The sequence below is a fragment of the Silene latifolia genome, chromosome 1 (assembly GCF_048544455.1).
Source record: "Silene latifolia isolate original U9 population chromosome 1, ASM4854445v1, whole genome shotgun sequence".
NCBI classification, from domain to species: Eukaryota; Viridiplantae; Streptophyta; class Magnoliopsida; order Caryophyllales; family Caryophyllaceae; genus Silene; species Silene latifolia.
Genome location: NC_133526.1, coordinates 112,597,666 through 112,622,541, shown reverse-complemented (window position 1 = coordinate 112,622,541; position 24,876 = coordinate 112,597,666). Strand labels below are relative to the sequence as shown.

The 24,876-nt window shown below is 39.5% G+C and overlaps 2 protein-coding genes across 2 annotated transcripts; one reads left to right on the top strand and one right to left on the bottom strand.

Annotated features, from left to right (window-relative positions):
* Window positions 1–13,331: 13,331 nt before the first annotated feature.
* On the top strand, window positions 13,332–16,068 carry LOC141608505 (uncharacterized). The gene is made up of 4 exons (XM_074427852.1): window positions 13,332–13,548; window positions 13,645–14,524; window positions 15,590–15,694; window positions 15,790–16,068. Exons 2-4 carry the CDS (start codon window positions 13,963–13,965, stop codon window positions 15,861–15,863), a joined length of 741 nt encoding a protein of 246 aa, XP_074283953.1. The 5' UTR covers window positions 13,332–13,548; window positions 13,645–13,962; the 3' UTR covers window positions 15,864–16,068.
* A 692-nt stretch (window positions 16,069–16,760) lies between these two features.
* On the bottom strand, window positions 16,761–23,963 carry LOC141653246 (uncharacterized). Its single transcript, XM_074460955.1, is given in 6 exon segments — window positions 16,761–17,245; window positions 17,915–18,394; window positions 18,494–18,505; window positions 20,090–20,178; window positions 20,297–20,422; window positions 23,923–23,963. Coding segments are annotated over 6 exon segments (843 nt in total). The 3' UTR covers window positions 16,761–17,150.
* Window positions 23,964–24,876: the final 913 nt, after the last annotated feature.

The window sequence follows — 24,876 nt, the reverse complement described above, 5'->3', positions numbered from 1 at the left end:
TTTGTTGTATGAATCCTTTAAACCAAATCAACAAACAACAAACTTGCTTCAACAATCCCAACTAAATTAAACCATTTCCTTAGGATTTGCACTAGTCAAGTAAATAACATGCAAGGATGGCCAACCCAAACATTCAATTACTCAACATAAGAAATTAAGCACAAGAAAAGAGCATTAGATAAATTAAGAGAAGTTTAAGAGTCTTACAATACCAAAGTTGGATACTTTGATCAAATTACATCAAGCAAAGGAAAGATTAGCCTTCCATCTTCTTAGAAAAACCCAAGAAATGAAGAAAGATTAACATCCAAAGCTAAAAGATTACAACTTTTACCCCAAAATAAAGTGTTCTTCCTACTACAAGTTTCTAGATATTATTCAATAATTAGGTGATAACTAGGTCATCAAAATGAGGAGTATATATAGGGGTGCACTCCTTTCTAGGTTAAACTCTCCAAAAACAAGCCCAAAAGCTTAGCTAAGCCCGTGTTTAAAACAGACTTGCGCAGGATACTCTGACGGTGGCGCAGGGTGCGCAGGCTGCGCAGTTCTGGCGCAGGCTGCGCCTCAGTTCGGGACTCCCCTATAAACTTCCAAGTTTTGCTTGCTTCTTTACTTTCCAAACTTCACTCGTCATTGCTTGCTTGAGACGGACTTCTTGTCTTGGTTGAAACAACATGAAATCTTCACCTTGACTCTTTGATATGGTCGCTTCCTTTGCCTCAAAAGGTGATCAATCCAAGACTAAGTCCTTTGTGACCCAAACTACAAAGAAATAGAGTAAGCCGGTATGTCCGAGATTAACGCATAATTTGGCTCCAACATTTGAATAAACAACCTAAAATTATCATACTAGACACGACATATTTGATACTATCAAATACCCCCACACTTAGACTTTTGCTCGTCCCGAACAAAACCCGAAACAAGCAATTGCACAAGCCCAAAGGTGAGTACGAGGGTAAATGACCGCTCTTCCCTTACCACGACCTTCTTATGTCTCCCTCATTGACAACCACCTATGAAAAGAAAAACAAAGACTCAAAGTTGACACACTCTCTCTTCTCTCACACCCCCTCCTTATATCATCCCTCAAAACAAGACACGACACGACACAACTCCAACTCCGACTAATCATGCACATCCTCCCTTCTTGTCTCTCCAAAATAGCAATGGTCGCCCTTGCCTTATCCCAAGGCAAAAGCGAGGTTACCTACACAATCCTCCAAGTCATTCATGCTCCCCTTATATCACCCCCTTATTACTCCAAGCAATGCAAGTCATGCTACTAAGTTGGCCAAACACCAATAAAGATCAACAACTTAGTAGCCAACATGAAAACCACCAATTTGAAACAATTTTCTTTGACTCAAAAAGAAATTAAATCCTAAATCTAGCCTCCTTCCTAAATCCTACTTATCGCTCCCTTCTTATCCCTCCATCTTTTTGGTGGTGCATTTTTCAATTTTTCAATTTTTTTGGTGAAAATCCCTCATTTTGCCTAAGGTGCTCTTTCGGGTTTTCACCTTAGCTTTTCCTTTCCTCTCATCGGTGGCTCGCAACTCGATTCTTCATTTTGCCCGGAATGCCCTTTCGGGTTTTCATTCCGTCCTCGGCCACCTTTCCCAATCTTGCCTAGGCGCCCACCCTTGTGGGTTTTCACCTAGCCGGGATTTTCGTTTTTTTTTTTCCAAGCACACATTCAATGGAAACGTAAAGAAATGTACATATATTACAAATTCAATCATCTTACTCCCCCACACTTAGATTCCACATTGCCCTCAATGTGGAGCAGTACTCTCATTCTCTCATTGTTGGTAGTTGGAGGGACCCAAGCCTTCCCCTTGCTCATATGTCCCTTGATTTCTCCTTCTCCTTTCTCTTGCTTGCCTCACTCTCTTGGCCCTCTCATAGGCCTCCTCAACTTGTGGCTCGGTGATGGTTGGTTCGTATTGGGGGTCATTTTGGTGGAGGGTCATGCTGAAAAGGCCACGGATGAGCCCAAAAGAATCCTCTTGAGCTTGAGCATCTTCAAAGGAGTCTTCAACATATTGGTGGTGCCTCTCATTTTGCACCCCGAATTGTTGAGTTGCTTGCTCTCTCCATGCATTTTGGGCCCTCCACATGGCTTGTTGTTCTTCCATGTACTTGGCTTGTTGTTGTTGCCAAGCATAGGCCTCATCTTGCATTTTAGCCATCTCTTGAAGCATCTTCATTTGGGCCCTTTCGGCCTCCGCACTCAAGTTTTGGTGCTCCATGCTAGCTACCCTCCATTGATCTAAACTCTCAAGTCTTGGCGTTTGTTGTTGTTGCCAAGCATGAGAGCTATCAACTCTCCCACTAATTGCCTCCAAAGTCCCGCGGGTCTCCGTGAAGTAATCAAACATTTGTTGTTGCCATAGGGCGATTGGTGGATTAGAGCTTCCCCCCCCCCCCCCCCCCGCCTCAAACATCGGTGTGTCATGGATGGGTGGGTCACGCTCTATGTTCCCTATCTCCCTCTCCTCTTCACTATCAAGATGGACAACCGAGGGTGTTTCTAGCCTTCTCCTTTGTACCCATCATTGCTCCGGCGTGTCGGCCGGGCAAAAGAAATGAATGGCATGGGTACCATGAGGAATCGGGCCATCCTTTGGTAGAATCATGTGAGGAGCTTTCCCCACTCCCAACCAATTGTATCGAAAATTCACTTTATCTAGGACCTTGATCATGTGTGTTTCCTCAAGTCCTTGGGTGTTATAAAAATGATTTCCCCAAACGGGGAGTTGGTCATCCGAAGTCGAGCCCACAAACTTTTCCACGAAAAGGGTGATTAAACCCCCACTATTTATGTTACCTCCCCTCCTCTTCTTATGCTTCAAGCAAGAATCAATAAAAAGTCTTGCCCAATCCGGCACACCACTCCCTTCCGGGAGCATAGCCCAAATGCACTCTGTCACCGCATCGATAACTTTTGTTGGCTCGCCCATGGAGAAGAACCAACAAGCCAAACGTCTTGTCAAAAGACGGATTGCGGGATTGGTGATGGCGGAAAGTTTGTCATTATGATCTTGTGCTCGTCTCCCCGTGAGATGACACCACACCTCATTTAGCTTGCCCTTGGGTGGGTTAACCGGGGAAGGCAATTTTGTGATTCGTAATATCTCTCTCACCTCATCAAAAGAAATAGAGTGCCACACTTTATGAAGACGGAAATTCACTCTCTCATTTGCCCCCTCCCCCGTTTTTGAGATGGTGGACAAGAATTCATAAGTGAAAGATCGGTAGGTGCCATCATGAAGGTCCATGTATTGCTCTAACCCTACCCGACTCAAAAGTTGAAAGGTGAGGTCCTCTATTCCTAGTTCTTGAAGGGTGTCACGGTGGAGGAATTTTGTGATGGGGACGGGGTTTTCTTTTTCAAGTTTTGCAAAAATTTTCTTTTGTTCGGCATTAAGCCCCTCGTTCCCATTAAACACTTTGGGGTTACTTCCCTCCCCTATTTGAGTTTTCCTCTTTCCAAAAACCATGGTACCTAACAAGCAAGAGTACAAAAAGACCAACAAAAACACTCAAAACAGTTTTGCTCTCTTTGAGGCAATTCAACAAACACCTTCTAGGCACAAACTCAAGAAGTTAGAATTGAGTGATGTTTGTTGAATACCTTTCCCCTTTCTCAGAAAATAAGTTTATCCCAGCAATTATAGACTACAATCAATCAAAAATATCCAAAAATTCAATGTATAACCACCAAATTTCGGATTAAAGCAAAGTAAGTAAAGAGAAAGATTGGAAAAGTTGTTATACCTCCCCGAATCCACTTAAAATGCTAGGTGATCGAAGTATAATGCTAAAAACCCCTCCAAGAATGCTCCAATGACCCAGAAATCTCTTGAAAAGAACTTGAATCCAAAGCTTGGAAAGTTAGGGTTTGGGATGAAATTGGGGAAAATCAGATTTTTCAAGGGTAAAGTGAGTATTTGAGTTGTTGTGTTGGGTTGAGAGATGATTTTGATGAAAGAAAGGAGTTTGTTGAAGGTTTTGATAGAGTATTTGATGAAGTTTGATGGAGTTTGAGATGGGTGATTGGGGGTTGAAGGTTGAATATGTCGAAAAATATTAGAGGTTAAGTGAATTGTGTTTTGTAAAACCTTTGCTTTATTCCGTGGATGCGATCTGCGCAGGCTGCGCTTCCTGGCTGGTTGTCGTGTAAATTGCTAGCTTTCAACTTCTTTCTTTTCGGGATTTTTGGCCTTCCTTTGGTGCTTTTCCTTCATTTGACTCGTGTAGATGGTGTCCCGAGTCATTTCACCTCTCATTACGACTTGGGGCACGCTTCCCAAGGAACTTCATCCTACTTCCTTCAAACACTTCAACAAACTATCAAAAGAATCCATAATGTATGCTTCTAAAACATGTTAAAAGTAAATAAATTGACAAGAAAGCGGTAAATTCTATGCTGCAAAGAGAGAATATTTACAAAGGTTGCCGTATGTTTAACGTCGATGGCTCGACTTAGTGCTTCTCATGATCATGCTTGGTAAATGGGGTCTTCCAAATTGACTTGTTCAACGATTTGTGCTTCCATGCCTTCATGATACTCTTTAAGTCGTTGTCCATTCACCTTGATTGTCTTTCCCGTGCTTGGGTTCTCAACTTCGACCGCTCCATGAGAGTGTACTTTTCTCACAATGAACGGTCCAACCCATCTTGATCTTAGCTTCCCGGAGAACAACTTCAACCGGTTTTGAAAAACAAGAACCTTGGTGCCTTCCTTGAAAACCCGCCGACTTATCATTCGATCATGCCATATTCTAGCTTTCTCTTTGTATATGGCGGCATTGTCATAAGAGTCAAGACAAATTTCTTCAATTTCTTTAAGTTGAAGCTTCCGATGGAGGCCCGCATCATCTATGCTTTGGTTGAAGGATTTGATGGCCCAATAGGCTCTATGCTCTACTTCCAAAGGAAGATGACATGCCTTTCCATAAATGAGTCGGTACGGGGACATACCAATTGGTGTCTTGTAAGCGGTGCGGTACGCCCAAAGAGCGTCATTTAACCTTTGACTCCAATCTTTCCTATCAGGGTTCACTGTTTTTTGTAAGATGTTCTTGATCTCCCGATTGGATACTTCCGCTTGCCCATTGGTTTGTGGGTGGTAGGCGGTGGAGACTTTGTGCACGACCCCGTACTTCTTTAACAACCCTTCCAAAATCCGATTACAAAAATGAGTCCCCCGATCGCTTATTAACGCCCTAGGATAGCCAAACCTTGAGAACATATTGTTGTGAACAAAGTTTGAGACCGTCCTTGCGTCATCATTCCTAGTTGGTATAGCCTCGACCCATTTTGAAACGTAGTCCACCGCCAATAGGATATAGAGATACCCATCCGACTTGGGAAATGGACCCATGAAATCTATCCCTCATACATCAAAAACCTCCAAATAAAGCATCGGTTGTTGGGGCATTTCGTTTCGTCATGAGATGTTGCCAACCCGTTGTCATTTGTCACAAGTATTGACGAAAACGTGAGCATCTTTGAATAACTTTGGCCAATAGAACCCGCACTCAAGTATCTTACGTGCCGTTCTATGAGGCCCAAAGTGACCTCCACAAGCGTACTTGTGGCAATGTTTGAGGATAGACGGGATTTCTACATCCGGCACACAACGTTGAATGACTTGATCTTGGCACATTTTCCATAGATATGGGTCATCCCATATGTAGAACCTCGAGTCGGCTTTTATCTTATTTCTTTGACTTGATGAGAGTGAGGTGGGAATCTTCTTTGTTACCATGTAGTTGACAAGGTTAGCATACCAAGGCTCCACGACCTTCATGGAATATAGAGATTCATGTGGTAAGCTACCGTCCACCACTCCCATGGTCTTCACTAGATCCTCATTGATGTGAAGCCTAATCAAATGGTCGGCTACCACATTAGCACTTCCTTGCTTGTCCTTGATCTCGATGTCAAACTCGCTCAACAAAAGAACCCATCTCATTAGCCTTGCTTTGGTGTCTTTCTTGTCTACAAGTTGTCTTATAGACTGGTGGTCGGTATAAATGATGACCTTGGCACCCAAGAGATAGGCCCAGAACTTTTCAATGGCATACACCACCGCCAAGAATTCCTTTTCTGTGGTTGTGTAGTTCCGTTGAGCATCATTCAAAAGTGAGGAAGCATATTGTATCACATGAGCAACCTTCCCTTCGCTTTGGCCTAAAACCGCGCCAAGGGCATAATCACTAGCATCGGTCATGATTTCAAACGGGAGGTCCCATTTTGGAGCTTGAATTATCGGCAAAGAATCGAATTCCAACCTACAAGCATCATCAAAAACAAACTCCACATCCTTGTGCAAAATCTTGCACAAGGGGTAAGCAATCTTGGAAAAGTCCCGAATAAATCGACGGTAGAAGTCCGCGTGTCCTAGGAACGACCTTATCTCCCGAGTATTAGTGGGATATGGCAAGGTTTTTATTACTTCAACCTTAGCCACATCCACCTCAATCCCTCTCTTTGAGACTATGTGACCTAACACGATGCCGCTTTTAACCATAAAGTGACATTTTTCGGAGTTCAACACAAGGTGTGACTCCGTGCATCGTGATAGGACCATAGTTAGGTGGTCTAAGCAAGCTTCAAAATTATCTCCATGGACGGTGAAGTCGCCATGAAGACCTCTAAGACTCTTTCCACTAGATCCGAGAAAAGACTCACCATGCAACGTTGAAATGTACCCGGAGCATTACACAAACCGAAGGGCATCCTTCGGTATGCATATGTTCTGAAAGGGCATGTGAATGTTGTCTTGGATTGATCCTCCGGACGTATGGGAATTTGAAAGTATCCGGAGTATCCGTCCAAGAAACAATAGAATTCCTTCCCCCCTAGCCTCTCTAGCATTTGGTCTATAAAGGGTAGAGGAAAATGATCTTTGAAAGTCACGGCATTTAGGCGGCGGTAATCGATGCAAACTCTCCACCCGGTTTGAATCCGGGTGGGAATTAAAGCTCCTTCTTTGCCCTCGATTACCGTCACACCACCCTTTTTAGGTACACATTGAGTGGGACTTACCCATTGAGAATCGCTAATGGGATAGATGATTCCCATTTGAAGCAATATGATGATCTCTTCCTTCACGACCTCCATCATCGGTGGGTTCAATCTTCTTTGTGGTTGCCTTACCGGTTTTGCCTCTCCCTCCAACCGGATCTTGTGCATGCAAATGCTTGGGCTTATCCCTTTGAGATCCGCAATGCTCCACCCAAAAGCTTCTTTGTATTTGTGCAATACACCCGCCAATTTCTTTTCTTGGTCACTCTCAAGTTGGTTGGAGATTATGAGGGGTAGAGTGTTGTTTTCCCTAAGAAAAACGTACTTCAAGTGGTCGGGAAGCGGTTTTAGATTGGGGGTGGGTGGCTTAATGATGGATGGAAGTGGTCTTTCAAGGGAGGCCTCTAGAGGAAGAAATTTAGCTTGATAATCATAAGAGGAAGAAGAAAAACAAGCTTCGGTGGAGCTGGGGAGTGCGCAGGCTGCGCTGGTGAGCTGCGCAGGCTGCACCGTGTTGCGCAGGCTGCGCTCTGGCTCGGGATTTCCTTCTCAATTTCCCTCATTTCTTCCTCTTCCTTAAATTCTTCCAAGGGTTCTTCCTTCTCCAATTCCTCTATACTTTCCTGCACATCATGAGACAACAAAAACCGCAACCCTTCTTTCTCGACATAGTTAGTAAGGGCCACTTCAAGTGGGTCCCTATGATTCAATTGGTAAACTTGATTTGCCAAAGGTTCAATTTTATCAAGAAAGTAGCAAAAGCTCAAATCATCGGCCTTTTTCATCGTCTCATACACATTATACTTCAAAACTTTCCCTTCAAATTCCATGGCCAAAGTTCCATCATACATGTCAAGTTTGGTTTTGGAGGTTCTCATAAAAGGCCTCCCTAGCAAGAGGGGTGTAGCCTTAGAGTCCGGTTCCATGTCCAAAACATAAAAATCGGCCGGAAATATAAATTTATCAACCTCTACCAACACATCTTCCACAAGGCCTTTGGGGTGAATTGTAGAGCGATCCGCCAATTGGATCACAACATTGGTCTTAGACAAGGGAGGCAATTCTAAGGTCTCATAAATGGAATAAGGCATGACATTAATAGAGGACCCCGAGTCTAGCATAGCTCTAGCAAAAGCTTTGCCTCCAATTGAGCACGGTATAGTTAGCATGCCCGAATCATCGCACTTTTTGGGAAGATTTTGTTTGAAAATTGTCGAGACATGCCTACTAACCGTGACTCTTTCAACTCCTTTCCTTGGCTTCCGTTTAGGGGTGCAAAGTTCCTTGAGAAACTTTGCATACCTAGGAACGGTTTTGATGATAGTAAAAAGAGGAATGTTAACCTCACATTTCCTAAAAGTTTCATAAAGATCGGAGTCTTTATCAAACTTCTTGGAATTTGTGAGGGCACTTGGAAATGGTACCTCCGGTTCATATTCTTTTTCAATCTCTTCAAGTTAATCCTTTGTGTTGTGGCTTCTTTCCTTTCCTTTGTCAATGCTCAAAGGACTCTTTTCTTTTTCCTCATTAGCTTTTGAAGATGACCCTTTCTCTTGTTCAACCACAAGCTCTTCTTCAATTTGCTCTTCAATGTCAATAACCCTTTCATGTGACTTGCCCCTTCTCTTCTTCTTGGGAGGAGATTCTAAAGTTCTCCCCTTCCTCAATGTCATAGCACTAGCATTCTCTCTAGGAGGAAATGTAGTGGAGGGGATAGAAGTGGAATTCCTTTGGTTTTGTTTGGCAAGTTCTTGGGCAATTTGTCCAAGTTGGACCTCAAGGTTGACAACCTTGGCATCACCAACACCCTTGCCGGCATCAATCTTGTCAAACCTCTTGTTTGTTTTGACTTGCTCTTGCAAAATGTTTTTAAGCAAGTCTTGAACACTTGATTCCTTTTGAGAATTGGTGTTGTTACCTTGATTGCCAAATTGGGATGATTGACCTTGGTTTTGGTTTCTACCTTGGTTGTTGAAATTCCCATTCCTATTTCCTTGAGAATTTGAACCTTGACCTTGTCGGGAATTTTGGTCCCTCAAGTGGTTGAATTGACCATTCACAAAGCTCTTTGAGGTGTCACCACCCCAACCAAGTCGAACATTGTCCCTACTCCCAACATTGTAAGTATTTCCACTAGGGTCATAATTGTAGTATCCTCCCCCGGAAGGATTCCTAACATTGTAATTCCCATAACCCATTGCACTTACATTCTCCACTCCAATTCCTTCTTCAATCATGATGGGGCAAGCTTCCTCCACATGAGGACCTTGGCAATAGTTGCATTCCACTTGATTACCTTTACCCCCATCTTTGTTTGGATTGTTCACCAACATATTCTTCACTAGGTGAGTTAAGTCATTCACACTTTTCCCAAGATTTTGAGTAGATGAGGAAGAGGTTGCCATTGAAGATGTATTCCTTGTTCCCCTTTGAGTTCTTCCATAATTCCTCGTAGTTGAGGCAAGCCTCTCAATGATTTCCTTGGCATCCACTATAGAGAAATTTTCCAAACCTCCTCCGGTAGCGGAATTAACCATTCTTTGATCATCTTGGCCCAACCCTTCATAAAAGTTCACAAGGAGATCATCATCACTCAACCCGTGGTATGGGCATTGAGCCACCAACTTCTTAAACCTCTCCCAACACTCATACATGGTTTCACCATTGAGGTCTTGTTCTATGGTGGTAATGGCCTTCTTAGCACGATTGTGGCGCGACTCGGTGTAACACCCCGACCCAAACCGGGTCGGGAGCGGTTACTTATGATAGCTCACCAGGCTGTGTACATGGCCCACAGATCAACACGGGTCCTTTATAGTGCATTTTGTCCTCACTCATGCGCATCCTGGAAACCCTCCCATGAGGTCACCCATCCTAAGACTACTCCCAGCCAAGCACGCTTAACTTTGGAGTTCTTTCGCATGGATGACCATAAAAGAAAGTGCACTTTGTTGATATGAGTAGTACTTCCAATTCCTTTAAGCACTAGTCATTTAAGCCTATCACTGGACCTCTTCAATTACCGTGGGGTGTTACACTCGGGGTAAATTTTTTCAAGGAAGGCCGCCTTCATTTCCTTCCAAGTTCTTATAGATCGCGGAGCAAGATAAAAGAGCCAATCTTTGGCCGAATCCAACAAAGAAAATGGGAAAGCCCGTAATTTGAATTGATCCTCCGTTACCCCATTCGGAATTGCTCCTTCACAATGTGAAATTCCGAAAGGTGACGGTTTGGATCATTCCCCGCATGGCCGTGAAACTTAGGCAAATTATGAATAAAGAAGCCTTTGAGTTCGAAATTTGCATTGGCTCCTAAAGGGGGATAGGTGATACACAAGGGTTGCTCATCATAATTCCTTGCTCTTATCTCCCGGATAGTTCTCGTGTCATTCGCCATAGGGGGATACTCTACTTCAATCGGATTTACTTCAATAGGATCTTCCGAAATTGCTTCTTCTACTCGATGTTCCCTTTGTGCTCTTTGGTACCAAGGATTGGTAAATAACCACGAATATGCACCAAAAGAGTCCTCTTCAACGGGGGTTGATTCACCGTTGTGTGGAGAACTATACATAAACCTTCGCACTACACACACAAGTTAGAACTTCCACTTACTTTCAAAAACAAAGAGAAGAAAAATAACTAACATGTAATTAACAATCAAGCCTTTAGCTATGTTGCCCCTTCCCGGCTGCGGCGCCAAAATTTGACTCGGTAAAAACTAGGTCGTTAAAATACTAGAATTAACCTATCAAATTAACAATTTATAAACCAAACTCAACTCTACACTATGCAATTAAGGATAGTAGTAAAGGGAAGTAAGGGTCGAACCCAAGAGAAGGGATTTAAGACTAAAAACTTGAATTGTAAACTATTGTCTACTAAGTAGGTCTCTACTACTAATTAAGATCCTAATGACAATTTAAACTTAACAAAAGGCACTAATCACAAACAATGGGTATTAACAAAAAGGTCAACTAGTAGGAAACATAGATGAAAAAGGATTGGTTTTGGGAAACAAACATGGAAAAATGAGTAAAGATTGGAGATTTTCCTATTGAGACAATTCCACAAACATAAAGGGGAAAACTTGATGTAATTCTCTCTTAGTAACCCAACAATGATAAAGTTTGACTCTTTTTTACTCTCTTACAAAAATCTACCCAATACTATCACCTCAAGATGTTGATACATGCAAATTAAACCATCTACACATATCCTTCAAACTTAGACAACAAGTCATTAAACCATGAAAAGAGACTAAGCATGAGCATTAAGAATTTACCAAAAGATGAAGCTAGGATCAATTCCTCATAAGATTAAACCATACAAATGAGCAAAAGACATGGACTTTCCTATTTGTTGTATGAATCCTTTAAACCAAATCAACAAACAACAAACTTGCTTCAACAATCCCAACTAAATTAAACCATTTCCTTAGGATTTGCACTAGTCAAGTAAATAACATGCAAGGATGGCCAACCCAAACATTCAATTACTCAACATAAGAAATTAAGCACAAGAAAAGAGCATTAGATAAATTAAGAGAAGTTTAAGAGTCTTACAATACCAAAGTTGGATACTTTGATCAAATTACATCAAGCAAAGGAAAGATTAGCCTTCCATCTTCTTAGAAAAACCCAAGAAATGAAGAAAGATTAACATCCAAAGCTAAAAGATTACAACTTTTACCCCAAAATAAAGTGTTCTTCCTACTACAAGTTTCTAGAGATTATTCAATAATTAGGTGATAACTAGTTTTAACCCGTGCAAAAATTGCACGGGATTGCTTATTAAACTTGTTTTAGATACTGTTTGACTAAATTGCAAAAATTTAAAAACGGAATTCCATAAAATTATATTCTAAAGTTATAGTTTGTTATATAATTCCATATACACAAATTCTCATTGAAAACGGGTACTATCCGTCACAAGCTGAAATCGGATAGTGCCCTCTCACAATATGAAAGTGACACTATCCATGAGATTTTGTGTTTTTGTTTAGCAAATCTTTTACTTTTTTTAATAATTTTTTTTAAGAATTTTCTGTGGTGTATTAATTTATGTGGTGTTTAAATTATTAATTTAAAAGAATAATTTGATAAATGAGTTTGATCAAATTAATATTCTCTTTAATGTGCGATTTGTTTCTCCAAAGATATGATATCGCTCGGATTTAAATTCATCATAGTTGTTTGTCAAAGATTAATTTTTTTAATTGTTTCACATTATGTAGTTAAATTGAAATTTTGTGTGATTAATTGGATAAGTGAGATTATTTTCTGATCAATTTGTCGGCTTAATTGTTTAACACTAAGATTAGTCCGCGTTTTTGGTTGCACAGATCTGAGCACTTGCGGTATAATTCATTATAAAAAAAATTATTGTACTTTATTATTATTGTTGTTATTGTAATTTATTATTGTGTAAAAATTAAGACGGAACTATTCTTGAGTTACGTATAAAACCTAACCGTAAATATTTACGTACAAAATGATTTTTTTAGAAATTAATCCACATTCTTTGCGGTGGGTCCCACTTCTATTGTTTTTTTTTTAAAGGTTGAATGTGGTGATGTGGATGAAGGAGGAGGGGTTAAATGTTCTTCTATTTATTAAGATAAGACTAGGTCTTCAAAATGAGGAGTATATATAGGGGTGCACTCCTTTCTAGGTTAAACTCTCCAAAAACAAGCCCAAAAGCTTAGCTAAGCCCGTGTTTAAAACAGACTTGCGCAGGATACTCCGATGGTGGCGCAGGTGCGCAGGTCGCGATTAGATTACGCGCAGCCGCGCCTCGATTCGGACTCCCCTATAAACTTCCAAGTTTTGCTTGCTTCTTTACTTTCCAAACTTCACTCGTCATTGCTTGCTTGAGATGGACTTCTTGTCTTGGTTGAAACAACATGAAATCTTCACCTTGACTCTTTGATATGGTCGCTTCCTTTGCCTCAAAAGGTGATCAATCCAAGACTAAGTCCTTTGTGACCCAAACTACAAAGAAATAGAGTAAGCCAGTATGTCCGAGATTAACGCATAATTTGGCTCCAACATTTGAATAAACAACCTAAAATTATCATACTAGACACGACATATTTGATACTATCACCATCCCACGGCCTATTTTTTAGAAAATTGTGTCCAAACCCGTTAAAAATAATGGCTAGATGAATTGAGTTATTGGGCGGTATAACCCATAAAGAGCTCTAGAAAAAAACACCAACCTTTACCATACTTTAGTTTTACCCTAGAAGTCTACAACCCCCCACAATCTCCATTTCCTCCACATCTTCCTCTCCGTCACTTCCCCCCACTCTGTCTCTCTCTAAAAACTCACTGATATTTATACAACGAACAAACAAACCCATTATCATACAAGAAATAAACCACCTTCCATAACTCTACTTAGCAATAATTTAGTAAGTTAAATTCAATATAAATAGCCTCAAAAGGGTCTCTCTCATCACTCAGATCCACATACCTTTCTCAGCACATTATACTTTTGGGTAAGCAAACTTTGTCATTTTTTCTGTTTTTTTTGTATGATTTGTAATATGTGTTTGATTTCATTTATGAGGATTTCATCTGGGTGGTTTTTGCAGTTTATTGAATCTGTTCACTTACTGATCTTGGATCTGAGCAGAAAGAGGCCAATAAAACCTGGGTAAATTTGATTACTTTGTAGTTGTTCCATACTATCAAATTTGTTGCACTTGTTCTAGTATTAGAGAAGATACATCCCAAATTTGTAGGTGAAATCTAAAGATATAATCTTGTGTTTAGATGATAAAAAGGTGAAACTTTTTTGATAGATCTGAGAGTAGTTATTCAAAAGAAGCTAGAAAATTTGGCAGCGTTTCCAAGGCTAAATATTCTGTGAATTAGTATTGAGTTTGTTGATTTGCTGTTGATATTTTAATATGGAGACTCTTGTAGTTGTTGCACACCACAGAAATCAGTACTACGGTGGTGGTACTGGTAGAAAGGGTAATAGTCCCCCCAGGTTTGGCTCATTGCCGTCTAGAGGTTTTAGTGACATCAATTGTAGGTCATTTGAGACTGGAATGGGTTTACTGCCTAGCCCTTTTAAGGATTACGAGTCTCCGGTGTCCAACCGTGGGTTATTATCGCCAAAACCACAATCCCCATCTGTTAGTGTTAGTGGAAATTTGCTATTTGGTGGGGAGTCGAAAAGTGAGGATGTTAAAAAGTCGAAAAGGTATGTGAAGAGTAGCCCAATTGCAATTAATTTGAAGGGTGGTAGTGGAAGTAATAAGCAGGGGCAATTGAGGGAAAATCTGTCTTTCTCGGAGCTTTGGGCCGGTCCGGCTTACTCAAACTCGCCCCCTCCGAGTTCTCTGCCCATGCCTAAGTTTGATATGAAGCCAAAGAGGACTGTGTCACTTGAGTTACCTGCTTTTGAGTCTGATGTGGATTTGCCCCCAATGGCCAAGTCGGCCCCGACTTCCCCAACTAGCTCAGGTACCTGTTCGTCTACTGATTTCTTTAGTGATGATGATTCTGCAACTAAGACACTCCGCCGAATCCTCAATCTTGATATTTCTGATGATTGAGTAGAGGCCGGGAGTGCTGGGTTAAGTACTAGGAGAATGGTAGTGTATGTTTTACCGGAAATAAAATGCCTTCAATCTTTATTAAGGTTTATCTCAAGTTTTAGTATCTAATAGTATATGATGTCAAGGTGCAAAAGACAGTAGTTGCAACTGGTATCAGCAGGCGGGGTTCCACGTTGACAAACATAGTTCTCCATCTATTTCCATCAATTAGTGAAGTTCACTTTTTCGTCTTTACTGATAAGACATGGCTCATACATTCAACTGGAGGGAGGTAGATGGGGCTTTCATGGTGCAGTTGATTAGATGCAGGTCGTACTACTATATGTGGTTCTTCTAGTTCAGTTGGTAAGATATAGGTAGTTGTACAAAGAAGTATGGCTGTGGAAGGTTGTGGCATTGGTAGGGGGTAGTTGTAGTGTTAAAATATTGGCGAGGTGGAAGAAGAGATGAAGACATTGGGTAACCGAAGGGTGTGACGTTGTTGGTCAAATTGAGCAATTTGGGCGTAGGTTGAGAATGAAGGAAAGCTCTTTCCAGCCGGGTTAAAAAGATCATGTCTACCAAGTGGAGATGATGTCTCATCATTTAAAATTACCTTAAAGTTTATCTGACCATTACTCTTAGCTCTAGTTTCAAACTAACATTCTTGTATATTTGTAGGCTCCTGAACATATTTCCTCATCTGATCTCTGACCTTCTTTACATAAAAGTTGCTCCGATATTCTCTGCTTTACCTAAACACTTGGTTAAGATCTTCCCTAACACTTAAAAGAGTAGCTTAATCCTCTTTAGTAGCTTAAAAAGGGCTTCTCTTGTTTTGGTTTCTTCCCTTAGTTTAGGTTTTGAGTTTCGACTCTAGCTAACATAGTATCAGATAATCAGTGCATGCTTCTTTCCGGTTTTTGAGTGGTAAGAATGCATGTCACTTGTACTCCCTCTTCTGCTTCTTAAAATTTCCTTTATGTGTTAGCCTATGATTACACTTCCCTCCTCTCAGTCTGCAACATCCCAGAGTTGCTTCGTCTTCTTTTCCCTTTCATGTGGCCACTGGTGATCAACGACGACTGTTACTCAGGTAAATACAATACTTATTCCCTTTAATTATAACAGTTCAAATTTTGAAATGATTGTATTTTTCCGGATTGATTTATGTGTTCATGTCTTGTGCAGCTGAATTTGGATTAGTCACCGATCTCTATGTACAGCTCTTTGTGGAACCATTTTTCGCTCTCTGCCTGGTTTAGCTGCTGATCTTGTGTACTGGTATCTTGGAACTGTTAGCTTTAGTATGTGTATGCAATTTGGGTTTCTTATGGTTTTCTCAGAATTTCAATTCTAGACTTTTGTTTACTCCTAGTTGTCCCCGGCTCTTCGGTTGTATGGTACATTAATTATCTTTGTAGACACTCTTTTTCTGTTTAATGTTATCCAATCGCTTTTCCCCGTCTATTATCTTCCCTCGTGTTTTATTGATAGCTAGCAAATCAAAATGTATCAACTATACGCTGGCTAGGTTTGCATGTGTGAGTTTCCCCCACTTTCTCATGGGCACGAAAAAAGGTGATAAAAGTTATGATACCTTGTAGGGCAACTAACAGGCTGCTTTGCTATGTTTGACAGTAGGATTATTCATGAAAGACTATGGAATCGTGATTGTGTCTTCATCACGAGTGGTGTGTTCATCACTTTGTCACCCACTTTTCCAACGCCATGATGTGTTTATTTGGTTCGATATGTTTGACAGTAGGATTATTCATTAAACATATCATTAATTGTTTTGGTTACTCATGATTAAAGTAATCCGATTATGTCAAGATTTTTGTTTTTATTACTCATTTGTAATTGTAATTGTACTGGTAGACTTGTTGTCTGGACGATTAATCAAATAAACTAAAAGAGACGGTATATTGGCATGACTCATGAGACCTACGAGGCTACGATGCATTAGCATTATTGAGCATTCAGATCACAAGTATAGATAAATTCTCCAGAAAATGAATACCATCCTCTGCTACTGTGTTGTACCCATTTTTACTTGACAACAGATTTATTAGCCATCACCTAAATGAGTACAAATTTCCCAATCTTTCTTTCTATACTATCACAATACGACTTCCGTAATTTCTATGGTTATTTAAACCAAATATAGACGGCCCTTTGTCCTTTGACGATCTATCATTAACGTTTTTATTTTTCACAGTTGTTGTTGGGCAATACAATATAACGAATGGAGCGACTAAATTTATGGCCTACTGTACACAAGTTGATCTTAACTACTAGGCTGTAATTTGAAATTGAAACATATCTGCCCATGAGACAAAACTTAGGTCAGTACATAATTACTTTCATTATAAATCAAGCTCTATAATTTCCTTCACAATTTGTCATATCTTAGTATCTCCTCTCTCTCTCACTCACTTTACTGTACAAAATTTTTTAGGACACCAAACCAACGTTCGAATAACGAAATTGAAATTGAGGCACAAATTGTAAATCCAACTACTTAGCTGCTTACTTGTAACAATCACATACTAGTTGGAAAAATTGGGGGAGTTTGTTTTAGGTAGACTAGTTCTCCACTCCATCAAAAAACATTCCTTGGCAACGGCAAAAGGCCTTTTCCCCTCTGCATAATCACAATCAGAACAATATCCCATTAGTCTTTTACAATTACTGATATGAAACCGTCCCACAGAAGAGAAGCCTAATTACCAGAGTAATTGTATAGGAAAAATCAAAATCAATGCTTGTATGGCCTAGGTCCTATGACGATCTAGTATAAGAATATAAGATTTACTCGTTGGTGTATTGACGATCAAAGAGGGGTAACGAGACGGTCGAATTACACAACCTTTCCGTTCCAATAAAACAAAAGTCATGCATCCAGTTAATGGAAGAATCCAAAGCAATGATCCTTTCAAAAAGCATTCTACACATACAATGGTTATACATAGAGCTCACTATAACATAAATAAAGCAACAAAAAGCAGAATACCATGACCATTTGGAACACAAGTTCTTATATCATAAAGTTCCCACCACTCATTGATGTTGTTTTTGTTAGTTGCTTTTATGTTTCAGTAATCTACTATCTGTACTTACAAGTTATTCACACTGCTCACCCAATTTGATTACATATAAGAATTTTTTTGATTACAAGTTATTCACACTGCTCACCCAAGTTGCTTTTAACAAAGAACAATCGCACTTCTAATAATCTAAGGCCTAGTTCTAGAGAGAAAAATAAAAATTATGCTCAACAAATTCATTAGTTTAACAAGAAGGATATACCTACCCCTCCCCTCACCAAGCTTCTTCTTGCAACTGTGACAAAAGCTAAGGTAACTTTGATGTGAGCCCATAAAAGTATAATTCTGATTTGTTTTGGATGAAAAACAAGTTGCTCTAACAATTTTACCACAACAACTCTCAATGACACAATTCCCAAATATGTGAGTCGTCTTGGGATTCGGTCCGCGAGAGATGACACAAGTGTAATCCTCAGATTGTTCATCAATACCAGTCATTGAAATACCATCATTACCAAAACCCATGAATGATTCTTCACATAGATTGCTTCTTGGGGTCTTAATCCCAAATTCTCTAGGTGATTCAGAAGAAAAACAGGGCAAAACCGAGGAATTAGGCACTTGAATTCTTAATTGTGAACCAAACACGATAAGTTTTCTTTTCTGTTGTTTGATTGTAGACTCACTGTTGTCGGTTTCGAAGTTTTCAATGAGAGTGAGAGAGTCAAATAATGTCGAGTCAATTAGTTGTGTTTAGTATATTTTTATTACCAAATTTCGGGTTTTGAATATGAAATGTTGTATATGCCGGTTGATACACTTTGGTTGTAACTTTGGTTAACTATAATTGTCATTGGCTTATATGTCTTGAGGTTGGTGTAAGTGTATTATGTCGGTGACTTGAGGAGAAGAAATTAGCCAAAGTCAAGTCAAGGGGTCAAACCCGAGCCATGGTCAACCAAGGTGAAGGAGGAGAGCCAAAGGTAAGCCAAGGGAATAAGTGCAAAGTCAAGAGAAGCAAGTAAAAGGAAGAATTGAAGCCTTGACATGCACAAACAAGAGCCAAAATGAAGAATTGAAAACTCGATTTCACAAGGGTCAACTTCAAACGAGTATATCTCGAGTTCTAGAGCTCGTATCGATGCAAGGCCAATTGGAGGTGAAAGCTTGTGATCTTATCTTTCCAACGGTAGGTCACACGCCTCATTTGTCCAAGAAACGAGGGAGATATGGCGTTCGAAAGATGCTGCCGTCAGTTTGAAACGCAGCCTGCGCAAATGTGCGCAGCCTACGCCCCCAACCACAGGCTACGTTTTCAACTGTTTCAAGCCTCGTGGTTCTCTATTTTGAAGACCTAATTTTGCCTTAACCTAAAGCCAAGAGCCAAGGGTATAAATACCCACATTATGAGATCTTAGAGAACCCCCTTACCATCAAATCAAGACCTCATTATTGAATAATCTCAAAAACTTATATGAAGGAAAAACTTAGTATTTTGGAGAAAGTTGTAATCTTTGGTTTAATTTTGATGTCAATCTTTCCATTGACCTTGGATTCATCTATGGTTATGGAAGGCTAGACCTTTTGCTTGGTGTAATTTGGTAGACACTACTTTCCTTAAGCTTTGTAAGAATCTCTCAATCTTTTCTCAATAATTATTGCATATTCCTTGAAATTCATGCGTTGGATGTTATTGTGTTAGGAGTAGCTAACCTTGCAGGTTAATAATCTTACTATTGCAATCCTTGCAACAAGCTTGCATCTTCATGAATTTGGTTTAAAGTTTGTATCTTTGTAAGTAGAATTTGCATGTTGATCCTTGGTTAGTTGGATTAAGCCTTCTAAAGGATTAATTTTGACTTCTTTTGTTTGGAATTGATCATAATGCTCTTGTGTGTAAACGCTCTTGTGGCTTTCAATTGGGTGACCATATAGGTATCATTAACTACTCTAACTTAGGAGTAAGTAATCACCATCTTATGAAAGTTGTTGAGTAATTGTTGAGGGAAGAAAAGAGATGATCTTTATGCTTAGGAAGTAGATGTTGAACCATGTTACACCAAGTTTCTCCCTTATATTGATTCTTGAATACTAGTTGTTTGTTGAATTGTCTCAATAAGAAAGTCTCTATTTTTACTCTTTTTCATGTTTGTTTCCAACCAAATGCCTTCTCCATTCATGTTTCCTACAAGTTGAACATTGTTAATATCCATTATTTGTGATTAAGTCCAAATTGTTGAGTCTAGTCTAAATTGTCATTAGTGTCTTAATTAGTAGTTAGAGTCTTAATTAGTGATTGTTGATCAATAGTTTACAATTCGAGTCTTTAGTTAAAGGTCCTTCCCTTGGGTTCGACCCTACCTTACCATTTTACTACCTTATTGTTAGAAGTTAGTAGAATTTAGTTAGGTTTATAAATTGTTAATTTTAGTAATAACGACATCCGGTATTTTTCTATCAGAGAGCAAGGCCAATACCTTGTTTATTACTAGGTTGTTCCCATGGGTGTTGATTTCGTGAGTTTTTGTTGCTAGTAATTTTGTGGGTGTTGTTAAAAACCCAGAAATTAGCAACAGTAGAAAATGGGTTGGTGTCAAGAATTCAAATGGGGTTCATCATTTTATCAGTTTTATAATAAGTGAAGAAACCCTTGATATGTTGTTGGTTTTGTTGGGTTTTCAGGAGGAAGCCATGGATGATTGCTATGATCACAAACTTTGGCTTGTTTGCTTGTTAAAGCCCTTGATCTTTTCTCAGCATCTACCTTCAATAACCTAAAAACAATCAATAATGCACAAAAATGAGCAATAACTCAAGTTTAGCTTAATTCAACTGTATATAATCATGGGAATTTGAAAATGTGAAAAAAGAAAACCCCCAAAAAAAACCAACTTTTAAGGTCCACTATCTCTCAAAAATCCACAATAACAACAAAAGGCAGTGAATTTCTGAAGAGAAAAAAAAAGAAAAAAAAACTCACTTGTTGCAGAATTTGTATTAGATAATCGGGGCTTCGAGAACATTCATGGGGGTTTTGGGTTCGGGGAGAGAAATGAAGCAGGAAGTGACATATTAGATTTTGCTTTGGCATATGACTTGGGTGTAATGAACACTTGGTTCGAGAAAAGACATTCTCATTTGGTGACTTATAGAAGTGGAGGAAATGCTAGTCAAATTGACTTCCTTTTGGTAAGGAATGTATGGAGAAAAGAATACACCGATTGCAAGGTCATACCCGGGAAAAGTGCCGCAACACAACATAGACTAGTGGTTCTTGATTTTCGGGGTAAGAGAGACTTGAGGAAGAGAAAGATAATCGGTGAGGCACGGATCAAGTGGTGGAAGCTACAAGGGGGAAACCAACAAGCGTTTTTGGATAAGGTTGGAAGTAGCGATATTTGGTCGGATTGCGAGGAGAAAGATATTGATGCAACGTGGGATAAATTGGAGCATGTTGTAAAGGATTTGGCGAGGGAGGTGTTAGGGGAATCTAAAGGGTAGACCATCAAGTAAGGACACATCTTGGTGGATCGATGTGGTGAGACAAGCGATAAAGACTAAACGTGAATGCTATAAGGTTCTGGGGAAATGAATGAGTGATGAGAACTTTGAAAAGTACAAGGAGGCTAGACGAGCCGCTAAAAAGGCCGTACGAGATGCGAGGGCAAAAGTTAACCAAGAAGTGTATGCCAGGTTGGACACGAGAGAAGGAGAGAAGGATATCTATAAACTGGCTCGCATAAGAGACCGAAAGACGAGAAATATTGGGAGAGTTAGGTGTGTGAAAGATATGGACGACAAGGTTCTGGTTCAAGATAACGAAATAAAGGCTAGATGGAGTTCTTACTTTGATACTTTATTCAATGGACATAGGAACAAGGTTTTGGGGACGTAGAGGTAACACCAAGCATGGTTAATCGGGAATTTTTGCGTAGAATACAAAAGAGTGAAGTTAAAAAGGCGTTAAAGAAGATGGGGTCAAAGAAAGCAGAGGGACCGGATGGTATACCCATACAAGTTTGGAGGTGCTTCGGGGAGAAAGGGATTGAATGGGTAACCATGCTCTTCAACAAGATTTGGAGGAGCAACAAGATGCCATCGGCTTGGAGGAGAAGCACTCTTGTCCCTTTGTACAAGAACAAAGGTGATGTTCAAGAGTGTTCCAATTATCGGGGAATTAAACTTATGAGTCATACGATGAAGTTATGGGAGCAGGTAATCGAGCAAAGGCTTAGGAGATGTGTAGACATCTCAGATAACCAATTTGTATTTATGCCCGGGAGATCGACTATGGATGCGATTTTTCTCATGAGACAGTTGATGGAATACCATCGGGACAAGAAGAAGGACTTACATATGGTTTTTATTGACTTGGAAAAGGCATATGATAGGGTACCAAGAGAAGTACTTTGGTGGGCTTTGGCGAGAAATGGTGTGTCGCGAAAATATATTGACCTCATAAAGGACATGTATGAGGGGGCTAGTGCAAGTGTTCGCACTAATGTTGGGAGAACGGAAGAATTTTTTATTACCATCGAGGTGCATCAAGGTTCCTCACTTAGTCCTTTTCTCTTTGCTATAGTTATGGATGAGTTGACAAGGGATATTCAGGACGACATCCCTTGGTGTATGATGTTTGCTGATGATATTGTGTTGATTGATGAGACAAAAGAGGGGGTGGAGAGAAAGTTGGAATTGTGGAGGCAGACTTTAGAGACTCGTGGGTTCAAGCTGAGCAGGAGTAAGACTGAGTATTTGAGGTGTCAGTTCACTAAGGTGGCAGGGTTGAGATCTACAGAGGCGGGGAGTATTATTTTCGATGGGAATGTTGTTGAGGGTTCAGATTTCTTCAGATATCTAGGATCTATTATTCAAAAAGATGGGGAGTTAGACGGAGATGTGGCTCACAGAATTAAAGCGGGATGGTTGAAATGGAAGAGTGCTTCAGGGTTTCTATGCGATGAAGATATGCCCCAGAGATTAAAGGAAAATTTTTATCGCACGGCAATTAGGCATGCCTTACTTTACGGCTCCGAGTGTTGGGCCGTGAAGCATTGTCACATTCATAAGATGAGTGTGGCGGAGATGCGCATGTTGAGGTGGATGTGTGGACATACAAGGAAAGATCGGTTAAGGAATGAGGTGATTAGGGAAAAGGTAAAAGTGGCGCCAATAGAAGACAAGATGATGGAAAACCGACTAAGATGGTTTGGCCATGTGAGAAGGAGACCTATGGACGCACCAGTTAAGAGGCTGAAGACTTGGAGAACAGAAAAGGTCTCTAGAGGTAGAGGAAGACCGAGACAGACATGGTTGAGAGTGATAGAGCACGATATGAGGGTGATGGGGCTTGAGGAGAGTATGGTGACGGAGAGGGCACAATGGAGGGAAATGATACATGTGGATTTTTAGTATTTGATGTTTTTTGACATATTTAGTGTTTTTATTTAATTTAAAGAAATTAAATTATTTATTCTTCTCTCCTTTATTACATTTTTTTACCAACCACTTTCTTATAGATTTTACCTGGTTCATTCCGGATCCTTAATTCTATTTCGGTTTTTAAAAATCGTTTTAATCTTTTCTCTCGATCTAAATTTTAAGTTTTTATAAAAGAAAGCCGGAATTCGATTTTAAAACCCCTAAGTTTACCTTGACTTTCCATTACATTTTCGTTCTTCCTTTTTGTTTTTCATCTTCCCTTTTTTTATTCGCATTTTGAGGCGTGCATTCACCCATGAACGGTTCGAAAGGATGATTCATGTCAGCCGACCCCAAATAATTTTGGGATTAAGGCTCTGATGTTGTTGTTGCATAATTTGTATTAATTTTCTGAATCCCAATGAAGGAAAATAAAGGCACATCATTAGTATTAACTTTGTTTGTTTTGTGTTTTATTATTATTACTATGAAAATTCAGTTGGTGTAGTTTTCAGAAACTTCATAAATTGTGTTGAGGTGGTGTGAGCTTATCAATCCACTTTCAGATGGTAGGAAAGTATTTAAGTTGCTGTTTTTGTTTTTCAAAGCTATTGCTTGTGACCGGCATTACCCATTACAAGTTGAAGACGGATAGTGACCTCTCTCACAATAAGGTAAGTAGGAGGTCAAGAGGAAAATGGAGTACCCTATGAATAGTTCCCACTTGCATATTGTAAGAGGGACACTATCCGTCTTCTGCTTGTGACGGATAATGCTCATCTTCAATGAGAATTTGTGTTTCTGAAGCTGCCCACGAATGTGTGCTGAATTTATTTATGGCTTGTTTGGATACTCAGATTTGATTCTCAAATCAGGATTTGCCCCAAATACCATGTTTGGCAAGCTAATAAAATTTGGATTTGGATTTTGGCCAAATTCTAGAGGATTTAAATGAAATTTAATAAGCACAAACCAAATACCACTCCTTACCCCAGTCATTTACAAATCCAAACCTAACCAAAACTCATCCTCTTTCTTAATCACTATCAATCAGTTGCATTTTTCGATCCTTTATCTTCCTCACAACATTCAGTTTCAATTCTCTTCATCTCGCACCTCTTAATCCTCCTTTTTTTTAACCTGCATCTTTAATTCGTCATTGTTGATACCCTAATTTTGTGAAGTTCATCAACTTGTAGTTTGATTGATTTTGAATTTCTAATTTTGGTGAATTTCGTTTGAATTTGTAATTCAAAAACCTAATTTTGAGAAGTTTGATTAAACTTGTAGTTTGGTTGATCATTGAAATCCTAATTTTGTGAATTTCAATTGAACTTTTATTTTGATTATTATTAAAACTCCAATTTTGTAAATCTGATTGAACCTTGCATTATGGTGAATTTTTTGGTAGATTTAAATAATTTTGGGTTTTGAAGAGGAATATAGTCTTGGATGATTTTTTTGAAGTAATTATAATGGATTTGAAATTTTTTATTTCCCCAAACAACAAATTTGTATTTGAGACTCCACATTTCAATTTCTGCATTCAAAATGATGATTTATAAAGGAAATATTGACATCCAAACACTAACTTAGAGGATTATAAGAAAGAAAGGAAATTTGTGTGAGCTTTTATGCTTTTTTAGACTTTCTCCCTATCATTTGTTACCTTTGATTTTGGCACAAATTCGGATCATTTGTTTATCTTTAATTTTAGTACAAATGCCAAGGAAGAGAAGAAAGTCAATTATTAGATGACAAGTGACCAAATTGTGTATTGCTCATCAAAAGAAATCCTAAAATAAAA